The sequence below is a fragment of the Hydra vulgaris genome, chromosome 03 (genome assembly GCF_038396675.1).
Source record: "Hydra vulgaris chromosome 03, alternate assembly HydraT2T_AEP".
NCBI lineage: Eukaryota > Metazoa > Cnidaria > Hydrozoa > Anthoathecata > Hydridae > Hydra > Hydra vulgaris.
In genome coordinates this window covers 22,324,827-22,340,383 of record NC_088922.1, presented here as the reverse complement: position 1 = coordinate 22,340,383, position 15,557 = coordinate 22,324,827, and the positions used below count along the sequence as shown (strand labels likewise).

Below are 15,557 nucleotides of genomic sequence, written 5' to 3'. Positions count from 1 at the left end.
GCTTATATTTTTAGTCATACTAATTTAAAAAATAAATAGGTATGTTATTGCTAATGATTTGACCCTAACAAAATATCAGTGATGGGTGGATGTGTAAGTAGATCAAGATCAGATGTTTCTACTCGAACAATGTCACCATCACATCAGGTGTCGAATCCTTCTGATAATAGTAAGTTTATAAAATAGCAGTTATAGAGGCACAGTTATAGGGCTTGTAAATAGATGATTTTTATAAATAAAATCAATAGACATTTTTTATTTAAGATTAATTTGTAGATAAATAAACAGCAGTATATTTGTTTTAATATATATATATTTATATTCAATGGGAATATAAATTTAATTAATTTTTGTTAATATGTAGCTTCATAATTTTTATTTATGTTTTATTACATATAAGTTTTAGTAACTAACTTTAAAGTTAAATAATATGGTTTTATAACTCTTTGCTTGAAGTAAATCAGTTCAAATTGTTTGTTAAAAAGTTTTATTTTGTTGTTAGCAACAAAAAAAATATTGCTTAAAAATAATCTAAAATTTAAACTAATACTCAAGTCTTTACAATTTAAAAAAAATATTTTTCATCAGAAATCTGGTTCTCTCTTGAAGAATTTATTTAAACTTATCATTTTCAAAAGTCATTTTCTTTTTAAATGTCACTGTTTTTACTATTTTCTTTCTTGATATTAGTCAACCAGTTAATTTAATAAATGAGTTTTTTAAAAAACAAACAACCAGTCCCATTATGTCTACAGGCCTTCTGGAAATGAAATTATTAAACAACATCATCATACAATTGACTGTATGGCCGTCAGGTGCAGCAATGAACCTCATGTGTTCAACAAGAGTAAAATTGAACTTTGATATCAAGGAGTGTTGTAATTAATATTAATAATTTTCTATATTATAGTACTCTATATAAACTGTATATTGTATTGCATTAGAAGAAATCTTGTGGGTTTGTTTTGTATTTAACCATTTATATATTGTTTATTAAGCTCTTGGGTATTTGAAAAATGTAGTTATGTTGAGATATTTATTAGAGATCGACACAAACAAATACTTATTGTGATAATAGCTGATCATTATAAAACTTTATTGTTAAGTTTATAACTATTCTTGTCATAATATTATTAAAGTTAGTTGATGTAATTTATTACTGCTAGTCTTACGCTATTTTTGCATATAATTATGCCCTCAAGAATTTTTGTTTCTGTATAAAAGTTGTAAATAGAATTTAATAAACAGAATTAAGATAGAAGTAAACAAAGTTGTCTTATTAACAAGCTATTGCGGCAGTATGACATTCATGGCAAAAATGATAGGAAAATTTGATGAATCTGGAGATGTTGTAGTGTGGCTGAAAAAGATAAAACTGGTGGGAAAGCTGCAAAAAATGGGCAATTTGTCATTGCTCATTATGTTGTTTTTTGAATTTTTCTTGAAGTTTTTTTTCTTTCTTTTTTTTTGAAGTTTCTTAAATTCGCATTACATGAGCAACTTGGGGAGAGCCATAAAAACTCTGCTGCATAGTGGACCCAGAGGTGGAAAAAGAAAAAATATTTGTTTGAGAAAGTCCATAAAAATGATTTATTCAGAAAGTCAGATAAATTTGTGGATAAATAAATAAAAAAATGTTTCTAGCTAATTTCTAAGTGATGATATGCAACATGGAAGTTGATGAATTTTGTTGTGTATCTATAAAAGTTTAGTAAATTTGGTTAGTTTCTAATCAAAATGAATTTACCATAATGAAAATTGATAAACCACATTATAAAAGCTGTTTTTAATTTGATATGGAATATATTTTTGAACAAATAAATTTAAAATGTGTTATTTTTTTTAATTATTTTTTTAAAGCTTTAAAAAATTAATTATGTAATTATGTTTTAAATTTGTTGTTTTTTACAAAAAATCATATTAAATCTTAGATTTTTTCAAAAGTGCCTCTACTGTGTCATACATTTTAAAAATATTTAACATTTCTTTTTTTCAAATATTTTAAGGGTAACTGAGGCAAGTAAGCTTTTTTTTTAAATTACTTGGTTTAAAAAAGTTGAGTAGTGATTATTATTATTTTCTTAAAATATGTGAATATTTGATTTTTGGTTACAAATATGAAATTTTTTTATTTTTTGTTTGTTTATTTGATATGATTTTGTGTTTTTTTCAGCAGAAGTAAAGTAAAATAAAAAATAGTTATAATAGAGGAAAATAAAAATCTAAAATACAACAAAGAAATAGATTTATTCACATAATTTAGTCAAATTCAGTAACATATTCAGCCATTAAAGAAATACTTTATAAAAGCTTTGAACTATCAGTTAATTCACAGGAGTTTGAAAATGTTTGTGAAAAAACATGGAAAAATTATAAATGCCTGAAAGAGAAATTTTTCAAGAAAAATGGATATGTGTTTATACTTTCACAAGCATCTAAAGATATTATTTATGAAGTAGAGGATGATTAAATAATAGAACAGTGTTTTTCAAATTAAAGAAAATCTTTTACAGAGTTAGGTGATAAGATGAAAAAAAAAGGGCACAGAAGCTTCTCAATTATATAAACAACTTTATCACTAATGAGTGCCCAGAGTTGCATGCTAACCAGGTATTGGGTTACCTCTTATATAGAGTTAACAAACAAAATAATAAAAGTATTGCTTGTGTTGGAAATGCTACTTTACAAACCATGTGGAAACAACAGATACCTTTAGCATTGTGAATCCATTGCTTTAATGCATTACCTTGCATTAATTAATATCAAATGAGAAGATTAAGATTTCTTTTTGCTTCAAAAGACATCTTTTTTTCCAATAACCAATGAATCGCTTGAAGGAAGAAAAAAACTGTGCCCTACATTTAGTAATGTTTTGACTGAAAGAGGTGTTTCTGTTCAATACAAAGAGCTTGTAAAAATGGCAATTGAATATAATTAAAGATTCTTTTATTACATTAGGCGGTGAAGAGTATCAGTTGTGTTTTAAGGATGGTTGTGATTGAGCAGGGCAACAAGAATCAATGAAAACAAAAGAAATGATTGAAAGCAAGTCGAATATGTTTAAATATGGGGTAATTCCATATGAAATCATCCACAAAAAAAAAACATTTTTGACACCCTTAGGTCTCAGAATTTGTTCATTTTTACCTCACTTGCAGTCCATATTAAAAAAATAATAACTGCAAAAATTTTAGTTAAAAATACACATGGGTTCCTGAGATATCGTCAGTTGAAATAATGCTGACTCAGCATTTTAGTGATTATCTGAAACGACTACAAAGGAGCTTTGACATATTATATCTTCATAACGGCATAACATATTATATCTTCATAACGGCTTGGGGAACTTTCCTATAATTTGGTACCCCAATAGATTTTTACTTGAGAAATCCAAAAATAGCACCCGATTATAATAAATAAGACTCGATTATTTCAGCAAATGTCTCGTTTATCCAATTTTGTTCAAAATTAATGACTTGTAAATTCATGATATTTGGAAGTGAAATGAAGACTGTGGCCCAAAATCCAGAGTAAAAAGTTTAATTGCATATCATTGTTTTATCTTGGGTCTACTGAAAAAAATTAGATTCATAAATTGTTTAATCTTAAACTCTTTAATACTTGATCAAAATTTGCGTTTAAAAATTCCTCTTTTTATAAAAATTTAAATTTTGTACTGAAAGCAATTGAAATGTTTTTTAAAACATTTATTTGATTAAAACATTTAATAGTGTTATTTATTGACTAGTTTAGGACATTTATAGTCATGGGCCAAGGGAGGGCCTCTGACCCACTCTGCTCAATGTGCCAACTCAAATACTCATATGACATCTTTCGGGGGGGGGGGGGAGGGAGACACCTTACATCCCCCATTCTGGACAGCCCTCCATCCTTGTGCCAGGAACTGTTTTTCCACCTAAATATATTTTTTCTAATTGTGCTTGTGTTTGGTCGATTTCATCTTTAGAAGAAATTTATCTTGGCTTTACAAAAGGAGTATATTAAATTAACATCTAAAATCTGCCTAGTAGTTATTTGTTTTAGACTTTCTTGACATACTACTCTTTTAACAGTCCCACTAATACCATCACAGGGGGATTAACCATGATTAGTAGCAAATAATACTCATTTATACACAATTTAAAAATTTTAAAAACTATATCAAAGATTGATATAGTTTTAAAAATTTTTAAATTGTGCTGCACAACCATCAGAAAAGTATTTCACCCTAGATACATCAGGTAAATTTTCTTTGATATACTTAGTTATATCTTCCTGAGTCTTAAATCCTGTGTCATGATCAACATCTTCTGAAAGGTAACAAAAAGTTTTATGTTTGAGAACTTTTTTTCTGTATAAAATAAAGTACAATTTTAAAGAGTGAACATTTTGGTCACTCTTTACAATTTTAACTTATTTTAACTTTTGCAAATTTACAATTTTGACTTTTGCTCCAGTGATAACTTTAAACTTCATCCTGAACAACATATTGATAATTTTCAGCAAAATCTCCAAAAATTAAGCATTCGTTTTGGTGTAAAGTTTTGGTGTAAAAAATATGTCAAGATTTTCTTTACAGTTTTTTAAGCATCTATTTTGTGTTTTAGCAATATACTAATGAGTGGTAAGGATGTCAATGCTGTCTCATAATAAATCATTAAGTTCATCTAGTAGCAATGATTGTAATAGTAGTGTTGTATGATTGGTACTATCATTGCTTGAATGCTACATCTTCGAGCTCATGGTTCATAAACTCCTGCACTAAAAGACATTTTAATGCTTCAATACCAGGGGATTGATTACATTGATGCAACATACATGTTCAAGAGAGCAAGCAATCAATACCACGAAATCTTTATTACTTTTCTTCCACCTAGTGGCATCAATAAGAAATTTTGTATTTTGGTCCTGTGGCATCATTCTTGAAAATTCATCACTTTGATAAAAGTTAATCACTATACTAATTGTGCCTGGTGAAAGTGGGTTTCCTTTTTTTTTTTTTTTCGGGCAATGATAGAGGGTCATTCCATGCCAAGTGGTGCAAAGGTCCCTTATGGACCATCTCAGATTTTATTGAAATTTTTTGATTTTGTACATATATATGTTAAAAGCATGTTTTGAAAATTTTAGATCAATATCTAATATGGTTCTTGAGAAAACGCTATTTAAGTAGTGGGCTATTTTGCATAAAATTTCACTCTACAAGAAAAAAGGGTTTTTTCATCATTTTTAACAGCCAATAACTTTTGAACAAGTTAGTTATATACTTCAATTATTATAAGATAGCAAGTGTGCTGTGGATACTTTGAAAAAAGAAAAAAATATTATTTCTGGCATCTTAACTTTTTCCATAATGGCGGGCTAAAGTTGATTTTTTTGTTTTAAGAATAAGTTTTTTTGTGATTTTAAAGACCTTAATCTTAAAAACTAGTTACAAAGTTAATACAAATCAAATTGCCTGCTGATCTACATGTGGTGGATAAACATTTTTAAAAAAATCAGTTGATTAAAGAGCTGCATTCAAAAGTTATAGGTCTCCAAAATGAGTCAGATCGAGATTTTCGTAAAATTGAAAAATATCAATGCTTAAAGCCTTTTAATCCCTTTAGATAAAGAACTTTTAAATCCCAATAGATAAAGTCCCCTCCCCTCTGTCCCCTCCCCTCTTTATAATACAATAATTTTTTTAATGAAAAACAAACAAAATGTTTTTAAGAAAATAAACAAAAATAATAAAATTTACAAAAAGTTAAATTTCTCAAATAATAAAATAATCTCATTGATTTCTTTTAAGTCAATACTATAAAATCTTCCACTGTTTGACTGGACTTTAAGAGATTGCACTTTGCATAAAATATGCATTAGAGGTACCCAACAAAGATCATCTCTGCATGGCCACGTAAACTTGTTACATAAAGACTTTTTCATGAATTTCATATTAAGATCTTGATGCTCTTCTGAAATACTAAGAATATTTCCTAAATACCATTGAGCATCGTAAACGCAGGCCACATATTCTCCTGGTGAGTAACTGGAAATTTTATTAATATAAATTCTGCAAGTAGAAAAATCCACATTAGTGCAAATAATATCAAATGAGACTCTTCTTATTTTTATTGAGGTAAGTGACATTGGGATAAAACTGTGGTGGTTTCGTGTCCCAGGTATTGTCGAACAAGAACGATATCTCTCTTCCAAATTGAAGTTTGTAGTATGTGTTTCTATTGAAACTTTGTCAACAAAAAAAAAAGATATTCCTTTGACGTGTTGAACACACCAGCTGTACATTTTGCTTGGTGTGTCAATAGGATCGTTTAGTGATTGTAGACTGGCTCGTGCAACAAGACGTTTCACTGTTCCACCAACACCATCACAAGGGCTCTTACCATGCGATGTTGCAAATAAGTGCCACTCTGCAGTCATGTCAAAATCGTGTTTCTGGTAGCATAAGTTGATAAGATTTTTGTAATTTTTATATTGTGATGCAGCTCCATCACTAAAATAGATAATGTGTTCAAATGTTTGTAATTGTTTAAGTTTATCAATAACATTACCGATAAAGCAATGAACAGCATCTGTTCCATGTTTCAGATGATCTGATATAACACAATAACTTTGACTATCAAGTTTTCCATCTTTTATAAAATACGCAACAAAGGGGTGCGCAGTTGCTTGGCTGTTATTCCAGTGAAAACCTTGCACTGCATCCTGTATTAAAACTATAGTTTTCTGCAAAGTCAAGAAGAACCAAAGCTTGATTTTCTTTTAAATTAGTTTTCAAATGTTGGTAGTAGGTGGCTTGACTTTTTGATATAAAATGATGCACTCGTAAACTATCTAACTGTTCATAAACCATTTCAATAAATTCATCTAAAGGTAGAGTTGCTGGTACTAAAGTACATTGGTAATTTGATTTTTGCCATTGATAAAAGTTAACTTCACTAATTTCTTTTTCTAAGTGTCAATGTAGTCTAACAAAACCTTTTTAGCAGGACATTTATCGCAGCTATGCAGCATACAATCTCTATTTTCAATGCTACAAACCATTAATTTTAATAAGATTTTGTAATCAGAAATTCCAGGAATTTTCTGTACAAGGAGCTTTACATTTTGATGGTACTGGCAAACACAAACTGCATGCAGACCAGAAGCACCACCCACAGGAATGCACCACTTGGGCCTTAGCTCACAAAATTTTGAAAATCCAACTTTAAGATAATTATATTTCTTTTTAAACTCAATATGTAGCTCTTTCATATTGACTAGTAGAAGGCGCTTTTGGATATGTTGCTTTTTACTATCTACTTCAACTGAAACAAACTCTTTTTTTCCTGGACAAACCCTTGAATATTCATCGCATTCGTAGAAATGAACAACCTCTGTAATTACATCTTCGCTTAGTTTTCTACCCGATTTTGGAGAAGGTTTTGATAGTATTCCACTTTTTTTACTTAATTTTCTGGCTTGTACTACAGATCTTTTTGAAGTAAAAAAAAACTTCTGAGTTTTCTCTATTGACCAACTGTCTGGAGTGAGTGTAAGAAGTGTGATTTTTTCAGAATTTGACAATGTTTTTTCAAATTTTGACTTAATTTGAGTCATAATATTGTCTAAATCTGTGTTTGTTTTTTTCAAACATTTTTTTGAGGGTGATTCAATTCCACAAAGTGCAGCTATTTCTAAACCTAGCACATTGGCAACAGCCTTTTGTGCATGAGCTCTTACGCTATCAATTTTACGCTTTCCATATGCAACTCTATCTTTTTTTGAAACAAGTTTTAGAGGTGAGCATCCAAAACTTGCAATACTTGAATTAAGATCTTCTTTTAATGTATGGTTGTCAACATAAATTTCTTTTTCTTGGAGTTCATTTTCTTTTGTATTATGTTTGCAATTCAGAACTTTTCTGCAACTAGTGCAAATTTTTTGACCAGGTATTAAACAAAAATCTTTGGCATATGAAAGACTGATAACTCTAAGAGAATCTAAAAAATAACGGAAATAATTATTAAATATTTTTTTTTTTATTTACTTAGTGTTATTAAGGTATTTTTATTAAATTAAGATATTAAATATTGAAACTTACTTTTCACATTTTTTGCGTGCTTGTTCAACGGATTACAACAATACCTGCGATGTTCATTCTCATACCTCGACAAGTAAACTTTCTCGTGATAGCTACAAATAAAATCAATGGGATTTATTTTGCTTCTCAAAGAAATAAGCTCTTGGTTTAGTTTAGACAGTTCTTGGTAGCGTTTACTTTTATTAGATAGATAGCACTGTTCATTTAATGCTTTACCAATACAGCAAGTAGAAAGCTCAGGCATATTACTTATTATTAATTAGTTCTAAAATACAACAATTTATTTGGTTTTATTAGTACTTTTTAGATTGACAAACTAGTAATATAGAATTAAATGAAACAATAACTAAACTTTTAAAAAGTAATAATTTTTTATGGAAAATTTACCTGACTTTTAGAGACTACCTTTTTGGGGTTATAAATAAGCGCCCATTAATTTTTTTGGTTTTTATTAATTAACAGTCTTTAATTGATGCGTATAAAAAATTTTATAAAAAAAAAAAAGTGCCATCTTAGGTAACAGATGCTTTGCATCACAGATCAATTTTACAAAAATCTCGATCTGACTCATTTTGGAGACCTATAACTTTTGAATGCAGCTCTTTAATCAACTGATTTTTTTAAAAATGTTTATCCACCACATGTAGATCAGCAGGCAATTTGATTTGTATTAACTTTGTAACTAGTTTTTAAGATTAAGGTCTTTAAAATCACAAAAAAACTTATTCTTAAAACAAAAAAATCAACTTTAGCCCGCCATTATGGAAAAAGTTAAGATGCCAGAAATAATATTTTTTTCTTTTTTCAAAGTATCCACAGCACACTTGCTATCTTATAATAATTGAAGTATATAACTAACTTGTTCAAAAGTTATTGGCTGTTAAAAATGATGAAAAAACCCTTTTTTCTTGTAGAGTGAAATTTTATGCAAAATAGCCCACTACTTAAATAGCGTTTTCTCAAGAACCATATTAGATATTGATCTAAAATTTTCAAAACATGCTTTTAACATATATATGTACAAAATCAAAAAATTTCAATAAAATCTGAGATGGTCCATGAGGGACCTCATTAAAATTTGCACCACTTGGCATGGAATGACCCTAGAATTCAATGCCCATTTTTAACTTTTCTTGTAGTTCAAACAAGATACTCAGACACTTTAAAGTAGCTTGATATCTTTGTACATGTCCATGATTTTGGTGCGAATGTTAACATTTGCACCTTATGGCGATAAGAGTCGATCTCTGAATTTTTTTTTATTATATAAATTAAAATGTCTAGATCATGGTCATTGTTAATGTTGTTGTTTGAAATGTGACTTTTTATTTCTGTTGTTAAGGAAGTTTCTTTAATGTTATATGCTAATGAGACCATTTTTGCAACTCTGTCAATAGTATTCTTAAACTTTTGTCATGCTGCAGGCAATTTGTTGTGTTTTGAAAGACTTTTTAGTTTGACTGGTGAAATTCCAAGCAATCCTATAGTGGTATCTAATTTTTTTTCCTCACTTTTTGATTTCCATTCCCCCTGTGAATTTAAATTTTCATCAGTTTCTACTGCTTTTTTGTAACGTTTACTGCAGAATTTCCAACCTGGTGTCACATAAACATTATTTTCTTGCAAAAATTTTGCTAAGTCTAGGGAAATCTTTATATTACCTTAGAAACAAATTTAGTTTTAATTTGTTAAAATAGCTGAAAATATAAAAATTTTTATAAATAATATTTTTTTTTTTTTTAATTTTCATATCAATTCTGTTTTTGATACAATAAGAGGTAAGCATTCACCTATTGGAATTGAAATAATGAAAACAAATTGTTTTTCAAACTTAAACTAAAAAAAATTGTGTTTTTAAATTGAATTTTAATAACTATTTATTATTAATTCATTTTATCTATAAAAATAAAAAATAAATAAAATACAATTCAGGGTGCCCCCTGGCTTTCCCTTGGCCCATGACTATAAATGTCCTAAACTAGTCAATAGATAACACTATTAGATGTTTTAATCAGATAAATGTTTTAAAAAACATTTCAATTGCTTTCGTTACAAAATTTAAATTTTTCTAAAAAGAGGAATTTTTAAACGCAAATTTTGATCAAGTATTAAAGAGTTTAAGATTAAACAATTTATGAATCTAATTTTTTTCAGTAGACCCAAGATAAAACAATGATATGCAATTAAACTTTTTACTCTGGATTTTGGGCCACAGTCTTCATTTCACTTCCAAATATCATGAATTTACAAGTCATTAATTTTGAACAAAATTGGATAAACGAGACATTTCCTGAAATAATCGAGTCTTATTTATTATAATCGGGTGCTATTTTTGGATTTCTCAAGTAAAAATCTATTGGGGTACCAAATTATAGCAAAGTTCCCCAAGCCATTATGAAGATATAATATGTCAAAGCTCCTATGTAGTCGCTTCAGATAAGTCAGCATTATTTCAACTGACGATATCTCAGGAACCCATGTGTATTTTTAACTAAAATTTTTGCAGTTATTATTTTAATATAGACTGCAAGTGAGGTTAAAATGAACAAACTCTGAGACCTAAGGGTGTCAAAAAAGTTTTTTTTTTGTGGATAATTTCATGTGGAATAACCCTATGGTCTTATTCCTCTGAAACTAATACGCCATCAAGATAGTAAAAATATGACCCTGTGGCAAAATTATTCATCAAATGCATCAAGATCATTAAGTCCTGTGTTTTTGATGAGAGAAACTAATCAAGATTTGCTAGATCTTATTGTTCCAACTACTAATAACGCATGAGAAGAGTTAAATGCTGAAGGGGATTGTGTTGTCTGTTTGGCAAAAATTATATCAATGTCAAAATTTAAATTTAAGATACAATAAAGGATTTAAAGCTTAAACGACTCATCAGTGGACTAGGAGGTGCAGATTGTATACTTTGTAAAACAAAAACTATTGACTGGACAGATATTAGGAGAGTTTGTGAAGAATTTCTGATTGATCAATCATCAGAAGAAACTTGGATGCTGTATGAAAAGCTAGTTAATAAGAATGGTATCATTCTTACTAAAATTGGAGATTTTGCACACGAAAAGGACTGACTAAAAAGCCACAAACCAAATCCGATCAGAAAGCATATGTATTACATATTCATATATAAATAGCACTACTGGGGTTTTAAAACCACTGTATTGGTGTCTTATAGATTATAGACTTTGGGTTAACAAAACAGAAATACTTGGTGAACCAATATGTAATGCAAAAGAAAGGGTTATTACTAAAATAAAAGAAAACACTAGACTGCGATTAGATATGTGTTGTAACTCTGGTGAGAAAGGAGGGACATCTACAACAGAGTCACAAAACCATAGATTTTTTTCTGAAGAACTAATTTCTACCGTAAAAGATCTATGCTCTCCTATGTACAAAGATAGCATGTTACTAAGACATTCTTAAATCAGTATAGTACTTAGTATCAGGCCTTGTTACAAGATTTTGCTGCGTAACGAAAACGTAATGCATTCGTAAGTAACTCAACTCGGCAAATATATTTTGTATCGTTAGAAGTTATATTGCGTCACTAGCATCTTTTCAAGTATCACATTGTAATTAAAGTTATTTATTAACGCGTTAAAAATCATACAAACAGTTTTTTTTTTCTTACTATAACAAAAGTTACAAATAAAATCTAAGTTCCTATTTGAAAAATCATTTTTATTATTTTTTTCAAATATGAACTAAATTTTATTTTGAAAATAATATTTTTTTCATATATCGTAAAATAATATTTTATTATTTTCCTATAATTTTACAGTTGGTTTTTGGTTATTTTATTAACTGTTAATAAATTTTTTCTTATTTATTTTGTGAACTCTTTTTAATAATGTTTTTACACAATAAGGAGTTTTTTTTTATTACATATCAGTTACTGATAACATATTCGTGATCATAATTTATTTTCATAAATTAAACGAACGTCATTAAAACTTTACGTTACTGAATTAACAATAAACAAAATATCTTATTAATAAATTATTTACATCAAAATAAATCGTGCATTTTTTAAACTATTATGACAAAAAATAATTTTTATATTTTAAAGAAATTTATATATTTAATTCCTTAAGATAAAACTTAAAACACTTTATTTTTTTATTATAACAAAAAAAATGATAAAATAAACTGTTTCTTTAATAAAAAATCTATTGGTTTACAATTGCAGTTAAATGCTTTTACTTACGACTTTATTTTTTCTGAATAAACGTCACGTTAACAACTTTAAAAGATAATTTAAAATATTCTAAAAGATAAAAGTTTTTGCGTAGCGCAAAACTTTTATTTTTTAGAATATTTTCGCATAGGCAAATCGCTTTTTCGCAGGCAAAATGCAAGCTGCATAACACTTCTTAACAAGGCCTGTAGTATAGTTTCTTGTCAGTGTAAAATTAAAATGGACAGATTTCAGGAGTTATACAATAATGCTACACTTAACATTAATGCAAATATGCCATGGGCAGAAATTAACCACACTCTTCATGGAGTCCTTCATCATTCAGCTGAGTTTATAATCCTTAATGATGATTATGGCCCTGGCAATTTATTGGAGGAAGGTCTAGAAGCAAACAACAAAGACATAATAAACTATTTAAAACTTCTCTCTTGTAAGACATCGTATTTAGAACAACTTACAGATGTGATGAGTTGTCTTTTAAAGAGATCGGATTCTTGTGTTTTAAACTGAATTATCCATTCACATCCTCCAAAGTTATGCCAAGATTTTGGTTCAAATAAGCATACAAGCAGATCTCTTAAGTGAATATTTTTGACAGAATGCTTGTTTTTAAATACTAAACTTCTTATAAATAACATAGTAGAAACCAGACCCCAAATTATTTAAATATTTGAGTTTTCTTTTCTTTAAGTATATCTAATAAATTACTCTTTTAATTGTCATCTAAAAAAAAATTTAACTGAGTATTTATCAAAAAATATTAATTTATCAAAAATAACCAAATATGGTAATTTGAACCCCATCCACAAATTTAGTTTAATATTAAAAATTTAAATTTTCCTACAACAAGCAAAAAAATATCTTTCTAAAAAGCCCTCAATGAATTTTCTAGGATTTCTTAATCATTAGTTATGATCCTATTTCCAAAACTTTGCCTTCTGGGCCCATTGTGCGCTGCGGATATTGAAAAAGTTCTATTAGATGCATTTGCAGTCAATGGTTTCCAAGCTTACAAGCGTTTCAGAGATTGGAAATGGAATGACAGTGAATCCGTCAATGTGTATTTGGCCAGTTTGCGTCAACTTATGGGTTTGGCCAATATTGAAAGCGAAAAATTATTGCTAAAAGCGTTCATAACTGGATTGCCAGGTGAAATTTCAAAGCAGCTACAAGCACAAGTGAAAATATTTAAGATCAGTTTACAGAATGCATTAAAACATGCAAGAGTACTCATGACGGAAGCAACAAAAGAAGAGTATGTTTCAACAATCTCTGGGTTCTATAAAAATGTTAAGAAACCATTCACTAGTGATTTTAACAATTGTGGCAAGCCTGGACATGTTACCCGAATCTGTTTTTTGAAGAAACAAATTGTTAGTGGTGGAATAAAATAATTCAGATCTAAAAAATCGGGACACATTGCTAGATTGTTTCCCTAAACAACTAACGGCACTTCTAATATGCAGGTGAACACCTTTGCAGGAAAAGCACTGGTTGACAGCGGATGTACTTGAACTATTATTTCAAACAACATGGCTCAGAAAGCCGGTGTTCAAATCAGATAACTAATGGTGTTCACTGTTAATGGAGAGTTTGTGAAAATGGAGGGAAAAGCTACCGTAACATTGATTATTGAAGGAAAAAAACTCAAAACATCAGTAATGATTCTAAAAAGTGTTGTCAACTGTTTTGATGCTATTATTGGTATGGATGTCATTAATCGCTGTAAAGGAGTGCACTTGTACAATAGAAAAATTGAATTTGGTTTTGTTTTAATTTATATAGAGAAACAAGCTGTTGGTGTAAAGGACAAGTATTTTGATGCTTATTTTGATGGTACAAAGTGGACTGCTAAATATAAATGGAAACAAGGTCAACCACAACTGAGAAATTCTGTCATGCAGTATAAGGTAAAACCCCAGTTGATACATCCATTTAATGATGAGATGGACTTATGGGTGAAATATGGCTGGTTGAAACCATGCAACAAAGAAGAAAAAACTACAGAAAGGATTGTCCTATTAATGGCAGTAGAGCAGGAAAATAAAGGGAAGATACAACCTGTTCTGGACTTTTACAAATTGAATCAGTATATTAATTCACATGCCTCAAGTGACGCATGTGATGAAAAAGTGAAAAATGGAGAGCTGTTGGTGACAAATTTGCAACTCTTGATCTTAGATGCACCTATATGCAAATACACATCAATCCGAGTTTGTGGGAGCATCAGAGGTTAGTCTACAAAGAAATAAAATACTCTTTTACACATCTTAGTTTTGGGTTAAATTCTGCCCCCAAAATTAAGTCTTCAATCTTAGGCAGTGTGTTGAATCGTGATGCAGGTATTAGTGAAGCAACTGAGCTCTACATTGAAGATAAAATCGTTAATTTAGAAACCATTTTTTGTATTTTTGACTAAATTTTCTTAAAAATTTAACTTTTAAAGCATAATATATATATGTCATTTTATAATTCCAATTAAAAAATTGAATTCAAAATTTTGGATGATCACTTTTTGACTTAAAAATGTCAAAATAAATTGTTTACTCTGTGTAACCCATAGTCAAAATAAATTGTTTACTATGGGTTACATTTTTACTTACTAACTGACAGCTGTAATGTAAAAAGTCTAAAAATTGTTTTTATTTTATATTAATTATTGAGCTTTGTCCACAATGCAGACATAAATTGGCATTAAGTAAAAAGTTAAAAGTAAATAAGGTGGAAATAAAATTTATTATGGTAATATAAAGAAAAACATTATGCTGGAGTTTGCAAGATCAACTGTACTTTGTGTGAATTCAAAGTGTCCTTTCTAAACACTTCTTTACTCAAAACCTCTAACAAACAATCACTTGAGAAATGTAAAACAAGTTAAAGAAACAATTATTAAGAAACTTGCAACTCTCCTAGATTCACTAAATTTAATCTTGCTGTACGAAACAAAGAAATTCAAGCCACAATTAATGATCTAAAGTTCTTTGTTGAATGGATAAAAGAAAAACTGAGAGTTTTTAACATAAGGCAGCTATATCAAATGGCATCGACCCAAAATCTCTACAACAGTATATGACACAAAAATGAACTGTCAACGATTAATTTCAAACAGTAGACAATAAGAGACAGAATTGAATATCAATGAATTTTAAAGAACATTAATGAATCTTAATGAGATGTGGTGCTGACTACCACATGGTGTTAATTGTGTTTTAACAAGAGAAATAACATTCATTTTTAGCACCCAACATTTATTATCTT

The 15,557-nt window shown here is 28.8% G+C and overlaps 1 protein-coding gene across 1 annotated transcript in view; it reads left to right on the top strand.

The window, feature by feature from the left end:
- Positions 1 to 15,557, top strand: part of LOC100209923 (ubiquitin domain-containing protein 1) — a 28,826-nt gene continuing 13,269 nt past the window's right edge. Inside the window, exon 1 of the mRNA XM_065792651.1 lies at positions 1 to 169. Within this exon, the coding sequence (XP_065648723.1) occupies positions 82 to 169 (88 nt within the window). The 5' untranslated portion in view covers positions 1 to 81. The remainder of the gene's footprint in view (positions 170 to 15,557) is intronic.